The sequence below is a fragment of the Canis aureus genome, chromosome 18 (assembly GCF_053574225.1).
Source record: "Canis aureus isolate CA01 chromosome 18, VMU_Caureus_v.1.0, whole genome shotgun sequence".
In the NCBI taxonomy this organism is placed as follows: domain Eukaryota; kingdom Metazoa; phylum Chordata; class Mammalia; order Carnivora; family Canidae; genus Canis; species Canis aureus.
In genome coordinates this window covers 53,956,476-53,970,572 of record NC_135628.1, presented here as the reverse complement: position 1 = coordinate 53,970,572, position 14,097 = coordinate 53,956,476, and the positions used below count along the sequence as shown (strand labels likewise).

Sequence of the window (14,097 nt, the reverse complement as noted above, 5' to 3'; positions counted from 1 at the left end):
CTGAACTCACTATCTTTGGATTAAAGGGACAAATAATATAGTAGCAAAAAATGTAACAGCTCATTTCAAAGCTATTATTGCATGTTATGGTGACTGAAAATGTACCTTTACAATAAAACTTAATATCTTTGTTTAAACGTTAATTAAAATAGCGAGGCAAAAAGTGATTTAGTGCATAGTAGAATAGCACGCCAGCACTTTTTAAAAAAGAGATTTTATTTATTTATTTGAGAGATAGAAAGAGAGAGCACAAGGTGGGGGGGAGCGCAGAGGCAGAGGGAGAAGCAGACTCCCCACTGAGCAGGGAGCCTGTTGAAGGGCTGGATCCTAGGACCCAGAGATCATGACCAGAGCCGAAGGCAGCTGCTTAAATGACTGAACCACCCAGGTACCCCTACCAGCACCTTTCTGGAGAAGCAACACTGACATATCTCCTAAATTAATTTAAAAATTAAAAAAAAAGATTTTATTTATTTATTTATTCATGAGAGAAACAGAAAGAGAGAGGCAAAGGCAGAGACAGATGTGGAGGGAGAAGCAGGTTCTATGCAGGGAGCTTGATGCGGAACTCAATCCCGGGACCACAGGATCACACCCTGGGCCAAAGGCAGAGGCCCAATGGCTAAGCCACCCAGGCATCCCCTAAATTAATTTAATACTGACATCTCCATTGACTCTTTTGAGAACAAGTCCATTTACTAATGTGTCCAGAGAATGAGGAGCATAGATAAAGGGAGGATGAGAGATGTATTCTATAGTTTATCAAGATGAGGACAGGCATTTTACCTCTTATTTTTTAAAGAGCTGGAAGAGAAGGACATTTAATGAATAATAATGGATGATGATGGTAGTGAGAATAAGGAAAAAAGTGAAAAAAATCCTCCTTCATGATGGAGATGGAAATATAATGCAGCTGTAAGATGTGACAAGAGATTGTGCCCTTAGGAGTAACAGAGGCCAGCCACATCAACCACAGCAGCAAACTAGGAGCTGGTAAAGAACAGCAGCCATTGCCCAAGGACAGTGATATAACCAAATCCATGAGCTGTTAAACAATGTCACCTTCAATCAAAAACCCTTCAATTTCCTTCACTCAAGGCCACCCAGAAAGAGCTTATGATCTCCCATTTCTGCAGCATTTACCTCTGGAGCATAAATTCTTCAACTGTATAAGGTAAGCATGTGGATCTGTCCTAAAGACAGGAAAACACAATAGTATTTTGCATTCTGAATTACAACTGAACATATTCTGGGGAATGATGAAATTCTGGGAGATGAAACTGATGTAGACAGCTAATGATAGTTTTATGTTTATAGTGTACGTGCCAAGCACTATGCTAAGCACTCTACAGGAATCATTCTGTTTAAGTCTCACACTGACCTCATGAGCAGGAAACTACCATTAGCCTAATTTTATAGTTAAGGCTTAGAGAGGTTAATTTGCTTGTTCAAGATCAGAGAGCTTGGTAGTGTAGCTTTCAGAGTAAGCAGCTAGGCCGGCAGACCCTCCCATCTCCGTTGCCCCTCTTACTCTCAGCACTAGACCAGATATCCACAAAGTTGAATGACCCTGGCCACCACTTTTTATGGCAGAAGCTCTTAATCCTTTTGCCAGAGGCCGGGTGGGGTGGGGGGAGGGGTTCTCTATTTGCACATATGATCAAAGCTATGGATCCCAGAAAACTATAAAAAATTTACATAGAATTTCTCATGGTCTAAGACCCCAGGTTAAGGATGCCCTAATGTCCTTATAATACATATAAAGTGGGTTTCCACAGAGAATTAAAGCACACATGCTGCCTCCTTCAGATCCAGCTGCACTTACCTCTTCATAATAGGTACAGAACAGAACTTTCTGCTGTCCTGTCTCACTTGGGAGGCCTTGCGGAATAGGAATGTGTGTTCCAATCTCTCATGCAAAAACCCCACCCAGGAATCCTGCTCTCTTATCTGAACTTCATATTTCTGTACTCATCCATCTATCTACTCTTTTATCCCTCTTGCTATAAAAAGATGAAAAATTTTTTAAAAAAGTATTCCAATGAGCATAGTTAAGATTAAATTACACTGGAGAAATACACTTATTTTTTAAAGTTTTGAATAGGGTCAAAGAAAAGTAGCCAGGTGAAAGGTGAAAACATGTTCAGTATGAAGAGAATTTTTTTTTCTAAAGGAATTAAAAACTGATTTAGCTTGATTTGGCAGTTGAAATGGGTAGTAAAATGCACACTTGTTTTACAGTGTAGCAAGATTTGAGTGGGGTCTTCTAGTTGTAGGAAGTTTATGTTGATGAGTCTTACGGGGCACCCTCAGGCAGCGGGACTGTTGCTTTGTCAGAACAAAGAGGGACATATTGCATGGCAGAGAAATGAGAACGGTTGCTCTTTCTGTGAGTATAATGTTAATGCCTTGTAATCAGCTTTAATTTTTAAATAGTTCCAGCCCTCTAGTCCACTTCTCCCCATCCAGGGCAGGAGGAAAGTAGCTGGCCCCAGGTCTCAGTCAGGACAGCACAGGTAGTGGAGAAAGATGCATTTTCTAAACTCTCTGGCGTGACCCAATCAAGGGCTAGAGGCAGAGCCAAAGGAAAGGCACAGTCAGGAGCAGGGGAAAAAAATTAGCCACCAACTAGCTCTGGGCAGAAATGTACATTCCCCAGAGCCCTTTCTACCACCTCGGTTCCTACTTCCCTAGAGAAAGGGGGGAATGCTGAAAGAACTCTGGCATAAACTGAATGGTGGCAGATGGGCTTAGAAAGAAGCTTTAGGAGGTGAGGAAACAACTTATAAGCTGGGCTTACTTCCTTGGGAACATCATCTACTCCCTGCCCCCAAACAATGTCCTTGGTTCTAAACGACACCCACCCCCTCCTCAATCAAATGAAGAAGACATGTTCACTAATTACAAAGTGATCTCACTAAATGTGATAACTGATCATTGAATGGTTCTATAATTTCTGCACCTGGAGAAACACAGACCTATGGGCTCCCCCAGGCTAGCAAAGGGAAGTGCATGCCCGCAGAGAGGAGGGCTGCTGGACAGAGGAGCACTTGACATCAGAAACCACCATAGGCCCCCTACAGCCATCAGGGACAGCTGGGGCAGAGGAGGGCACTGTGGCCAAGCTCGACAAAGGCAAGTGGCTTCTAGCAGGGATGGGGAGAAAGGCCTGACATTCCCAAACTTATTTGTTGGATGCTGGGAGATGTCATCACTCTGTATTTGTGGAGTCACATCAAAGGGAGGCAGCATAGCTGATTGGTGCAGAAGCCAACTGCCTGAATTCAAATTCTACTTCTGCCACTCTCTGTGTGAACCTGGCCAAGTTACTGAAACTCTATGTCTCAGTTCCCCCATATGTTAAATGGGGTAACAGTGTTTACCTCATAGGATTATTCTGAGTCTTAAGTAAGTCAATGCACATAAAACACTTAGCAGAGGGCTTCCACACAGCAAGCACTATATAAATGTTTATAAATAAATAAAATTAATAAGACAATGGAATTGAGAGACAGAAAGCAAGGTCAAAAGTAGGAAAGAATGCAGATTCCTAGCTCGGAGTACTCTGGAAGGGGGGCTGTGCCTCACCCTCACAAAAACAAAATTGAAATTGAGGGAAAAACGGGAAATTAAAATTTCAAAGGGTAAGAATTGAGCCTCTATAGAATTCTGCATCAACAGAACAGACAGCCACAATTTCTTAATCTAGAAAGACGCACCTGTTTTGGTCTAACTACAGGGACAGTGTCTCCTCCAGCAACAATTAGTGTTTCATTCATTTCACTGGGGCAGTATTAAGAGCACTTGCTTCCCACTCCTGGTCCATCTCTGTGATAATGAATACTCCCCACTTCCCCTGCCCTATGGGGCAGAAGGAGAGGAGAACACTTAAATTAGTTAAATTAAAATAAGGCTTTAACACTATATGTTAATTACACTGGAAGTAAAATTAAGGGGAAAAAAGGCTTAATTCTTCTGAATGAACTTTAAAATCACTGTAAAGATCACACCCCCCGCCACACAAATCTTTTTGGAATTTTGATTGAATTTTTTCCAAATTTGGAGATAGGCCTTTCACTAACTGCTAATAATAATACCACAATAAAATATTATACTATAAAGAACAAAACAAATAGATGAATGGAAATAGAAAATCCACACAAAAGACCCTGTACAGTCTATTTAAGAATTATGCATAAAAATACTAAAGGCATTTTTCACAGAACTAGGATAATCCTAAAATTTGTATGGAACCACAAAAGACCCCTGAAAAGCCAAAACAATCTTGAAAGAGAAAAACAAAGCTACAGTAATCAGAACAATATGGTACTGGCACAAAAAGAGACACAAAGATCAATGGAACAGGACAGAAAGCCCAGAAACAAACCCATGGTTATATAGTCAATTAATCTTTGACAAAAGAGGCAAGACTGTACAACAGGAGAAATGCAGTCTCTTCAACAAACGGTTTTGGGAAAACTCCACAGTTACATGCAAAAAATAGAAACTGGACCACTTTCTTTCACCATACACAAAAATAAACTCAAAATGAATTAAAGACCTACATGTAAGACCGAAACCATAGAAATCCTAGAAGAGAGCATAGGCAGTAACGTCTCTGACATCAGCCATAGCAGTATTTTTCTAGGTATGTCTCCTGAGGTGAGGGAAATAAAAAGCAAAAACAAATTATTTGGGCTATATCAAAATAAAAAGCTTCTGCACAGGAAAGGAAACAACAAAACTAAAAGACAATCTACTGAATGGGAGAAGATATTTGCAAATGACGTATCCAATAAAGGGTTAGTATCCAAAATATATAAAAAAACTTATAAAAGTGAACACCCAAAAAACAAACAACCCAGTTAAAAAGTGGGCAGAAGACATGAACAGACATTTCTCCAAAGAAGACATACAAATGGCCAACAGACACATGAAAAGATGCTCAACATCACTCATTACCAGGGAAATGCACATCAAAACTACGATGAAATACCATCTCACACTGGTCAGAACGGCTAAAACCAAAAGCACAAGAAACAACAAGTGTTGTTGCAACAACAAATGCAAACTGGTGCAGCCACTATGGAAGAAAGTATGGAGGCCCCTAAAAAGTTAAAAATAGAACTGCTCTAGGATCCAGTAATTGTACTACTACTGGGTATTTACCCAAAGGATACAAAAGCACTAATTCAAAGGGATACATGCATCCCGATGTTTATAGCAACATTATTTACAATAGCCAAATTATGGTAGCAGCTCAAGCATCCATCCAATAGATGAAAAGATAAAGAAGAGGTGGGATATTATTCAGTCATAAAAAAAAGAATGAAATCTTGCCATTTGCAACAACATGGATAGAACTAGAGATTATAATGCTAAGGGAAATAAGTCAGGAAGACAAATACCATATGATTTCACACATGTGGAGTTTAAGAAAAAAAGAAATGAATAAAGGGAAATAAAAGCAGGATGCCCAGTAGAGCTTGCAACTCCTGATCTCAGGGTTGTGAGTTCCAGCCTCATGTTGGGTGTGGAATGTAAAGAAAAAATAATAAAATAAAAAAATAAAGGGGAAAAAAGGAGAGACAAACTAAGAAACAGACTCTTAACTATGGAGAGCAAAATGATGGTTACCAGAGAGGAGGTGGGGAGGGGTGAAATAGGTGAAGGGGATTAAGTGTACACTTATCATGATGGGCAGTCAGTAAAGTACAGAATTGTTGAATCATTATATCGTACATCTGAGACTAAAAAACACTATGTTAATTTAACTACACTGGAATTAAAATAAAAAACTAAAAAAAAGAAAAAAGAATTCTGCATATGATAAAAATGACATTTCAAATCAGTTGAGAAAAGATGGACTTCAATCTTTTTATTGAATAAATGGTACTGGAATGGATTATGTAGGGGGAAAAATCAATTCAGATTCCCACTTAATGCCATATTCCAAAATAAACTGTAGATATTTTATAGTATTTAAAATAAAAAATGAGACCATAGAAGCATATATATATGTATCTGATCTGGGACCTATGTAAATGTAAAGGCAAAAGACAAAAATAAACTGGAGAAAAAAAAACTTTGCAACATATATAATTAAAGATGTTATATTTTGGGGTGCCTGGGTGGCTCAGTCAGTTAAGCATCCGCCTTTGGCTCAGGTCATGATCCCAGGGTCCTGGGATAGAGCCCATATCAGCTCCCTGATGAGCACAGGAGTCTACTTCTCGTTCTCTCTTTGCCTCTCCCTCTGCCTCTCCTCTGGCTTGTGCGCCTGCTCTCTCTCTCTCTTGCTTGCTCTCTCTCAAATAAATAAATAAGATCTTTAAAAAAATTAAGGGGTTATATCTTTAATATAGGATACTTTCTTAGCAGCTCTGGTAAGAGGCTTAATGGGACCACAGTTGAAGCAGATGATTCCCATTATCTGTATTGATTAACTATGAATTATCTGTTCAGTAACCGCCCCCCCCCCCCCGCCCCATCTAGCTTTTAGGAATAAAAGACAGCTCCATGAATATGCAATATGATCTCAGACATAACAGCACCTCAAAAGAATTGGCCAAAGGTCAATATAGTTCCTATAAAGGGAAGGGAAGGGAAGGGAAGGGAAGGGAAGGGAAGGGAAGGGAAGGGAAGGGAAGGGAAGGGAAGGGAAGGGAAGGGAAGGGAAGGGAAGGGAAGGGAAGGGAAGGGAAGGGAAGGGAAGGGAAGGGAAGGGAAGGGAAGGGAAGGGAAGGGAAGGGAAGGGAAGGGAAGGGAAGGGAAGGGAAGGGAAGGGAAGGGAAGGGAAGGGAAGGGAAGGGAAGGGAAGGGAAGGGAAGGGAAGGGAAGGGAAGGGAAGGGAAGGGAAGGGAAGGGAAGGGAAGGGAAGGGAAGGGAAGGGAAGGGAAGGGAAGGGAAGGGAAGGGAAGGGAAGGGAAGGGAAGGGAAGGGAAGGGAAGGGAAGGGAAGGGAAGGGAAGGGAAGGGAAGGGAAGGGAAGGGAAGGGAAGGGAAGGGAAGGGAAGGGAAGGGAAGGGAAGGGAAGGGAAGGGAAGGGAAGGGAAGGGAAGGGAAGGGAAGGGGAAAAGAAAGGAAAGGGGTAAGGAAAGGAAAGGACAGACAAGAGAAGACGAAAGGAAGGCACTCATGGACGGGCCTTCCCCAGTCTTAGGCAACTCTACCTGCACTTCAATGAAAAGAAGACACCTATAAAAAACTTTCCATCGAACCAAACCATAAAATTCCATCTTAAAGAGAGATCAAAGACCCATTTAGTAACGCTATCAAAAAAGGGAGAGCATAAATGAAATAAAGTATACTAATGCCTGAGCAGTTCCCTTAGTTCTGGGGTGGGGCAAAGTCCCAGGGTGCCATCTTCAGGGTGCAAGGTCTCTGTCCAACCTCCCTTGGTGACCCAGAAATTAAACTTGCACATATACATGGGTCATTATCTTGAAAACTACTGTCCTACAGGACACTGCTTCGTATATCATTGCTGCCTGGACATCTTTCACTGGTTTCCATACTCCATCAAGCTCTACACACAATGGTTCTCCATCCCAGAAGACACAAAAACTCCCTCTGCTTCAGCCCTAAACAATATCCAGATTGCTCCTAGAAAAGTTGTCTGCTAGGAGGATTTTTATTTAAATCATACTCTGGAATCGGATGTATTTCCTTTTCCCTATTAGTGGCGTTCTAAATAGCACCTAGTTCTGCTACCATCTGGTTCTTCCTGATAGAACTCTTCCTGATAATAAACTTGGTCTACTGGCAGACATCATAAGGCTGTCATCACAGAAGGGACAAGCTTTGGCAATAGGACATAATCTGAAAGAATAATAAAAAGAGAATCCCTGAAAGTCTATCCAGATACTAATCATCTATTTACATGGGAAAAATATGGTTCCTGTCCCACAGTAAACTCTATAGCATTCTGGGTAAAATGTCTAAGACAGAAGGCAGAAGGAACATCAGAATTATTTGGATCATATTCAATATTTGATTCATTTTCCCGATTTCCAAGGGAGAAATGAAATGATTGGCCTTCCCCTAAAATTGCTGGGGTAAGGTGCACCTCGACATCCTGGATTGATGTGGAAAGCTGTGCTGAAAATGTGCTAACTCTAACTCCCACGTTGTAGTTCAGCACGTGTTGGCAGTCACAAACTGGGGATGGCCTTCTTTGGGAACCACTGGCTTTTAGTATGTAGACCAGAATTTTCTCTTACCACCAACACAGCCAACTACATGAAATCAACACAACCGATTCATATACCCCAAGGTTACTGAAACGAGGCGGTTTCCAGGAATCAACGGTAGTGGGTGTGGTTCATCTTTACTGTATAGCTGAATGGGTCTACTTGGCCAGAGACCACCAGGGTCCTTATACTTATTTATAAATTCATCTGAGAAGAAGCCAGAACTAGAAAGCTGTCTATTCTCCTAGCCCAGACAGGTCAAGACCATTAGAAGGGAGAACATTCTCCTATCAGACCCAGGCAAAGAAGTATTTGTGGCAGTTCTATGGTGAATAACAGCAATCTGTGCTTCAAAAGAATGTCACAGAGCCAGATATTCTATCTGTTCAAGGTAGATTAGGACTCAGAAGAGGAATAGCATAAAGTAAGGAAGTAGGGATAGGATTCTAGCTAAAGAGGGAGGTTTTCCTTAAGTCTACCTATGGTCCATTTCATGCCCTTTAACTTGCAATGTTCTGGCTAAAATCAAGTCTATCTCTGTTAGGGTTAGTTCATGGAAGCCTCTAACCCTACAGAAAAAGCAGGGTGTAGTTGTAGTATTTGATTTTTGTTTGTTTAAGAAAATGATTCTCAGGAGTCACAGGGGCTCTTTACATTTCCTATATTATTTTCTTTCTGGGTGATAGACACATGTACTTTCCTCTTCTCTCTTCCAAAGGAGGATACAGTCTTCTTCAAAGACTTTTCCAACTGACTTTATTCACTTATAAGGGACCCATCCTTTAAAAAGGGCCAGGAAATTTTCTTTTAGCCACTGATGTCATTAAGGAACTTTCTGTCTAAATAAGAATATGTTATTATTTATTCTCTTTTCAAGACTAAAAAGAAATCTAAAAATCATGGACTAATTCATTTGCCCTGCTTAACCTAATTTTGTCCTACTTAACCTAATTATAACACACACACACACACACACACACACACACACACACCACATATAGTTTAATAAATAATCACAGAGTGTCACAGAACGGGGCTGGTCCTTCTCTTTGACCCAGACTTCTGAGGCACTTCCCCTGGCAGCCCAAGTCTTGGTAACTGACTTCCAGAGCCTGCTGAAGTGGATCCAAAGAACTGGGCTAGAGTTATAAATTTTTGCCACCATATTTCCACAAACATTATCCCTTTTCTTTATTCGGGAAATCACTAATATTCAGTAAGTCAAAGAGCTGGGAAAGAAGGGCAGGGTGGTGGCGTGGATTGGCTAAATCCAGAGGTCCTTGGTGAGGCCACATTCACCAAGAGGTGGACTCATGGCACCAATCAGAAAAATGCCTTCATCACAGCTTGCTGGCTTACCCTGTGTGAGATGGTGGTGCCTTTCTTGAGATAGAACATACTACCTTACCACAATGCACTCGCCCATAGGAGGGTCTCTGCTATAGCAAAAGACCCCCAGGTCCTTTGATCTACCCCCAGGGGAGAGTAAAGGACAAAATGTGCCCCATAGCAAATTTTAAAGTACCTCTCAGTTCTATCACAGCAAAATATTTTTCAAATAAACAATTCAGTTAGATAGCCATTTTCATGGCATTTCCTTCCAGCAAACCCCAAGTCTCCTACTAGTGAAAGTAATCAGAGGCTCCTAGAATTTCGCTAGGCATCTATTGCCTATCAATAAAGAAAAACTCAAAACAAAGCTCGATCTCTTTCTGAAGGGCCTGCTGTCAGTCATGTCATGAAGGTTTAAGTGGAAACAGGGAAGATATTCAATAAAATATTTATGCTCTCTTACCATTAGCATCTTGGACTCCAGTAAGTGCTCCGACAGCTGCTGCGGTTTCCCCAGACAGGACGATCTGTCCCCCCCCTTGCAAGGTGGCCTCGGCCAGTGTGGCGACAGCATGGGCAGCGGCTTCACTGTGGGCACAGGAACAGCAGAGGGGGTGGGTAAGATGAATAAAGGTACAGCACTGAAGCCAGACAAACCACCCTTCTAACCCGTCCTTGGATCTCCCTACTTGCTCCATGGGTATGAGCCTACCAGTGAATACATAAGTCCAGTGCTGCTGGATAGAACCAGAGTAATTTATTTATTTATTTATTTATTTATTTATTTATTTGTTTGTTTGTTTATTCATGAAAGACACAGAGAGAGGCAGAAACTAGGCAGAGGAAGAAGCAGGCTCCCTGCAAGAAGTCTGATGTGGGACCCTGGGGGTTAAGGGACCACTCCATGAGCTGAAGGCAGATGCTCAACCACTGAGCCACCCAGGTGTCCCAGAACCAGAGTAATTTTTAAATGATAACAGTAAATAGCTAGAGAAAACCCAAGTCTTATTGATTTATAAAGCTAATGTGAGATTTTCTTTAAATCTAAGAAATGGGTGTTTGAGGACAGAAGGCACTCATTACCAGTCTTCTCTTTATCAATATTGGTTGAGTGTTTATCAGCCAGAGTGGAAGCTTTGATCCATACTGACAATGCAAAAAAACCCTTTCTGGTTGGCAATCACAGGTTTTTATTCTTTTTTTTTTTTTTTTTTTTAAGATTCTATTTATTTATTCATGAGAGACACAGAAAGAGAGAGGTAGAGACACAGGCAGAGGGAGAATCATGCTCCATGCAGGGAGCCCGACATGGGACTCAATCCTGGGACTCCAGGATCATGCCCTGGGCTAAAGACAGGTGCTAAACCGTTGAGCCACCCAGGGATTCCCTTCTCTCTTCTCTTTATGGTAACAGTAGCATGATTATCTAAAACTGCCCTTTTGTAGTGGAGGATAGATGATAACATGAGGAGTCAAAAACCTAGACTTGCTATTCAATTAATATTAAATAATAACAATGTAGTTTATATCCATGACTTCAAATACAAGTAATGGCTGACCAAGACCCTAATACCCTGCAAAGTCAAGCTCTTTTCTTTGCCTCAGGGTACATGTGGGTAGTGCTAAATTAAGGCTTGAAATTTTAAATGATCATGATCAGGGTAAGCTCAAACTCCTAGCCTCTAGAAACAACAATGAAACAATTAATCTCCCTTCACTGCAAAGCAAACACTTTATAGAATAGAAAGATATTAACCATCTGTTTACAGTGAGCACTATCCTAGCAGTTTGTATCCTATTTTTTTCTTTTCCTTGCAACATGCTTTTCCCAAGTGCACAAGTACCCATTTTTATTGATTCTAGGTTGCTACAAAGTAGAAAATGCACCATTATCTGTGCCAGATATGTGCCAGCAAGAAAAAGAAAAATGCCTGATAATTTGCAGTATTGTATCCAATAACTACAAATTTACTATCCAAATTTCAGAGATGTTAAAATGTGAAAGAAGCACAAATTTGGTACTTCTCCCGGGAACGAATCAGCTCCCACTTTGCACAGTTACTGAAGGAGTATCAAACGAGGTCATGGAGTAGAGGAGGTGGTGTCATTCAGTTGTGCAGAGGTGGGCAAAGTCCTGGGTTTGACACTGAATACAAGCCAGCTGATTCAGCTTTGCTCTGAAGCTGCAGACACTAACTTGGCAGGCACACCTCGTTGTCACAAGCTGTAGGTGGGATTGGGTAAGGGGCTGTGGACTGGTTACGGTAGACATGTCCTGACCGTAGGCAAAGCAACATGTACCACACTCAATAGTGTCACTTTCATTTAAGAAGATCAGCAGATAAGTAAAGCAACCGACATAATCATTTCCCTGGGGAAATGTAAGGATTCCAGGAAGCAGTAAAAGAAACCCAATGGACAGAAAAGAGCTATGATCACCCTCCATGCTGAGACACACTTCTTGGTGATCTGATGCCCACAGCTAGTCATTGCACGGTATCTGTAACATGAATTTAGAACTAAAGGGGCCTTTGATCTAGAATTACTACGAAGGCTATTCTTTTCATTTTACATGGTAGAGTTTAATTTTAAAGTCTTTCAAAAGTCTTTATTAGAAATAGTAAAATTAATGATCATTTAGTGTCTAGATCTTTAATCTTTAATAGTTTTCTAAAAAATTTATGTCAAATAAATTACAGTATCCAGCTGTCACTGATTCATGACAAAAATATTTCACACTCTGGCCTGAGACTTCATGGAAAGTTGAAAAGTCTATTCTTTGAGAAAAGCTGCAGCAGTGTGGTATTTTGGAGAAGGAAGCTGTAAATGAGGATTGTTTATATGTAAATACGGTTTGTGTTTACAAGTTACTTAAGCCACAGTTTCATTCCCTACAGTTTTTAATCACAATTTGTATAATCTTATTTCTGTGACCATCAAAGATGATATCCTGCCACATGGAACCCCTGGCACATGCTTTCAGTATGGAATTTTACAGACGGTGAAGGGAAGACAGCTACCTTGATGTGGAAGTGCACCTGTACCCAACCACAACTATTTTGTTACATCTGAAGCTCTACATACTTGAAGTCATTTTCTTGAATAACCTTTCTAAAATACATTTAGTTAGAAGAAAGGATGTAAACCTGCACAAGCCAGTGCAATCTAGGACCAGAGGTTTGAGGGGGATGATGAGCTCACAGGCTGGTGAGGTTAGTTATTTCATCCCCTGTCAGGGGCCACAGGCAAAGCAGTGGAGGATCTTTCCCCATAGGGGATCTAAAGGCAGTGGTGACTCCAGTGGTCAACCGGTCTTCATTTCTAAATCTACTCTGACCACTGACTCTAGATGTCATGGGAAGGGAGCAAACTGTTAGGAAAAGATACCCTTTACTTACAAGGTGAAGAGGGATGAAAAAGTCTCTAAGCTACTGCTTCACAAGTTTTTGACAAAAGTAAATTTCTAAACCAGAGTTACAAATGAGTTTTCGTCAGCTTCTTAACTACAAATGTCCAACCTTTATCCCCATGAGAAAGCAGCAGCTGTGCTGAACCTGCCTTCCATCTCCAAAGAGGATTTCTAATCTAGGTTGTCCATCCCATTTTATTAGACAAGTACCAGTCCCTACGTTAAAGCCATATTTTAATTTAACAATGTCTCTAATTTTAAGTCAATAGTACTTTCATTAAAAAAAAAAAAACAACAGTAAGTTTTTCTTTAAAAGTAAGATTCACTTTGGGGCACCTGGGTGGCTCAATTGGTTAAACATCTGCTTTCGGCTTAGGTCATGATCCCAAGGTCCTGGGATTGAGCCCTGCAACTGGGCTTCCCTGCTCAGCGGAGAGTCTGCTTCTCCCTCTCCCTCTGCTGCTCCTCCCTGCTCATGCTCTCTCTCTCTCTCAAACAAACAAACAAAATAATAAATAAATAAATAAATAAATAAATAAATAAATAAATAAATAAAAAAACTTTAAAAAAATACAATTCACTTATTTTTTTTTAACTCACTTATTTTTTTAAGCCAAGTGTCTTCACAGCATAAGAACAGCAACTCTGAGTTCCTTGCCTTTGCTTCCCCATAACACCGAGTTGTAACCCTATACACCATAGACACACAAGTAAAAATTGTCTCGGTGTCTACAACACAGTGTAAATTTCTACTAGGGCAAACATAGACTCAGTCTATAAATACTTACCACGCATCTGTATATGCAAGGGCTGTACTGACTTAAAAAAAAAAAAAAGATTTAAAGTCAGTACAGCCCAGTGTGGGCCTTGAACTCTCACGACCCTGAGATGAAGAGATGCATGCTCTACTGACTGAGTGAGCCAGGCACCTTAGGGTCGTACTGACTTAAACGGACTTGTTTAAGCAGCAATATAATCCAGGACGGCTTAACCAACAAACTGAAACTTCAAATTAATCTTCGTATTGCAACAAGCAAATGATGATTTCACTTCCTTTGCCCTCTGGTTGTTCAACTGAATATTTTTGTATGTTGAGGTTTTTTGAGCTGTAATGTGCTGTGCTTCATTTGTTCATTTTGATTCTCTCCTTGTCTCCTTCCTCAGA

The 14,097-nt window shown here is 40.7% G+C and overlaps 1 protein-coding gene across 8 annotated transcripts in view; it reads right to left on the bottom strand.

Annotated features, from left to right (window-relative positions):
* NRF1 (nuclear respiratory factor 1) overlaps positions 1-14,097 on the bottom strand; it is a 136,415-nt gene that overhangs the window by 22,164 nt on the left and 100,154 nt on the right. For all 8 annotated transcript variants that reach the window (XM_077857314.1, XM_077857316.1, XM_077857317.1 and 5 more), the window contains one exon: positions 9,987-10,111. In XM_077857314.1, coding sequence (XP_077713440.1) covers positions 9,987-10,111 — 125 coding nt within the window. The remainder of the gene's footprint in view (positions 1-9,986; positions 10,112-14,097) is intronic.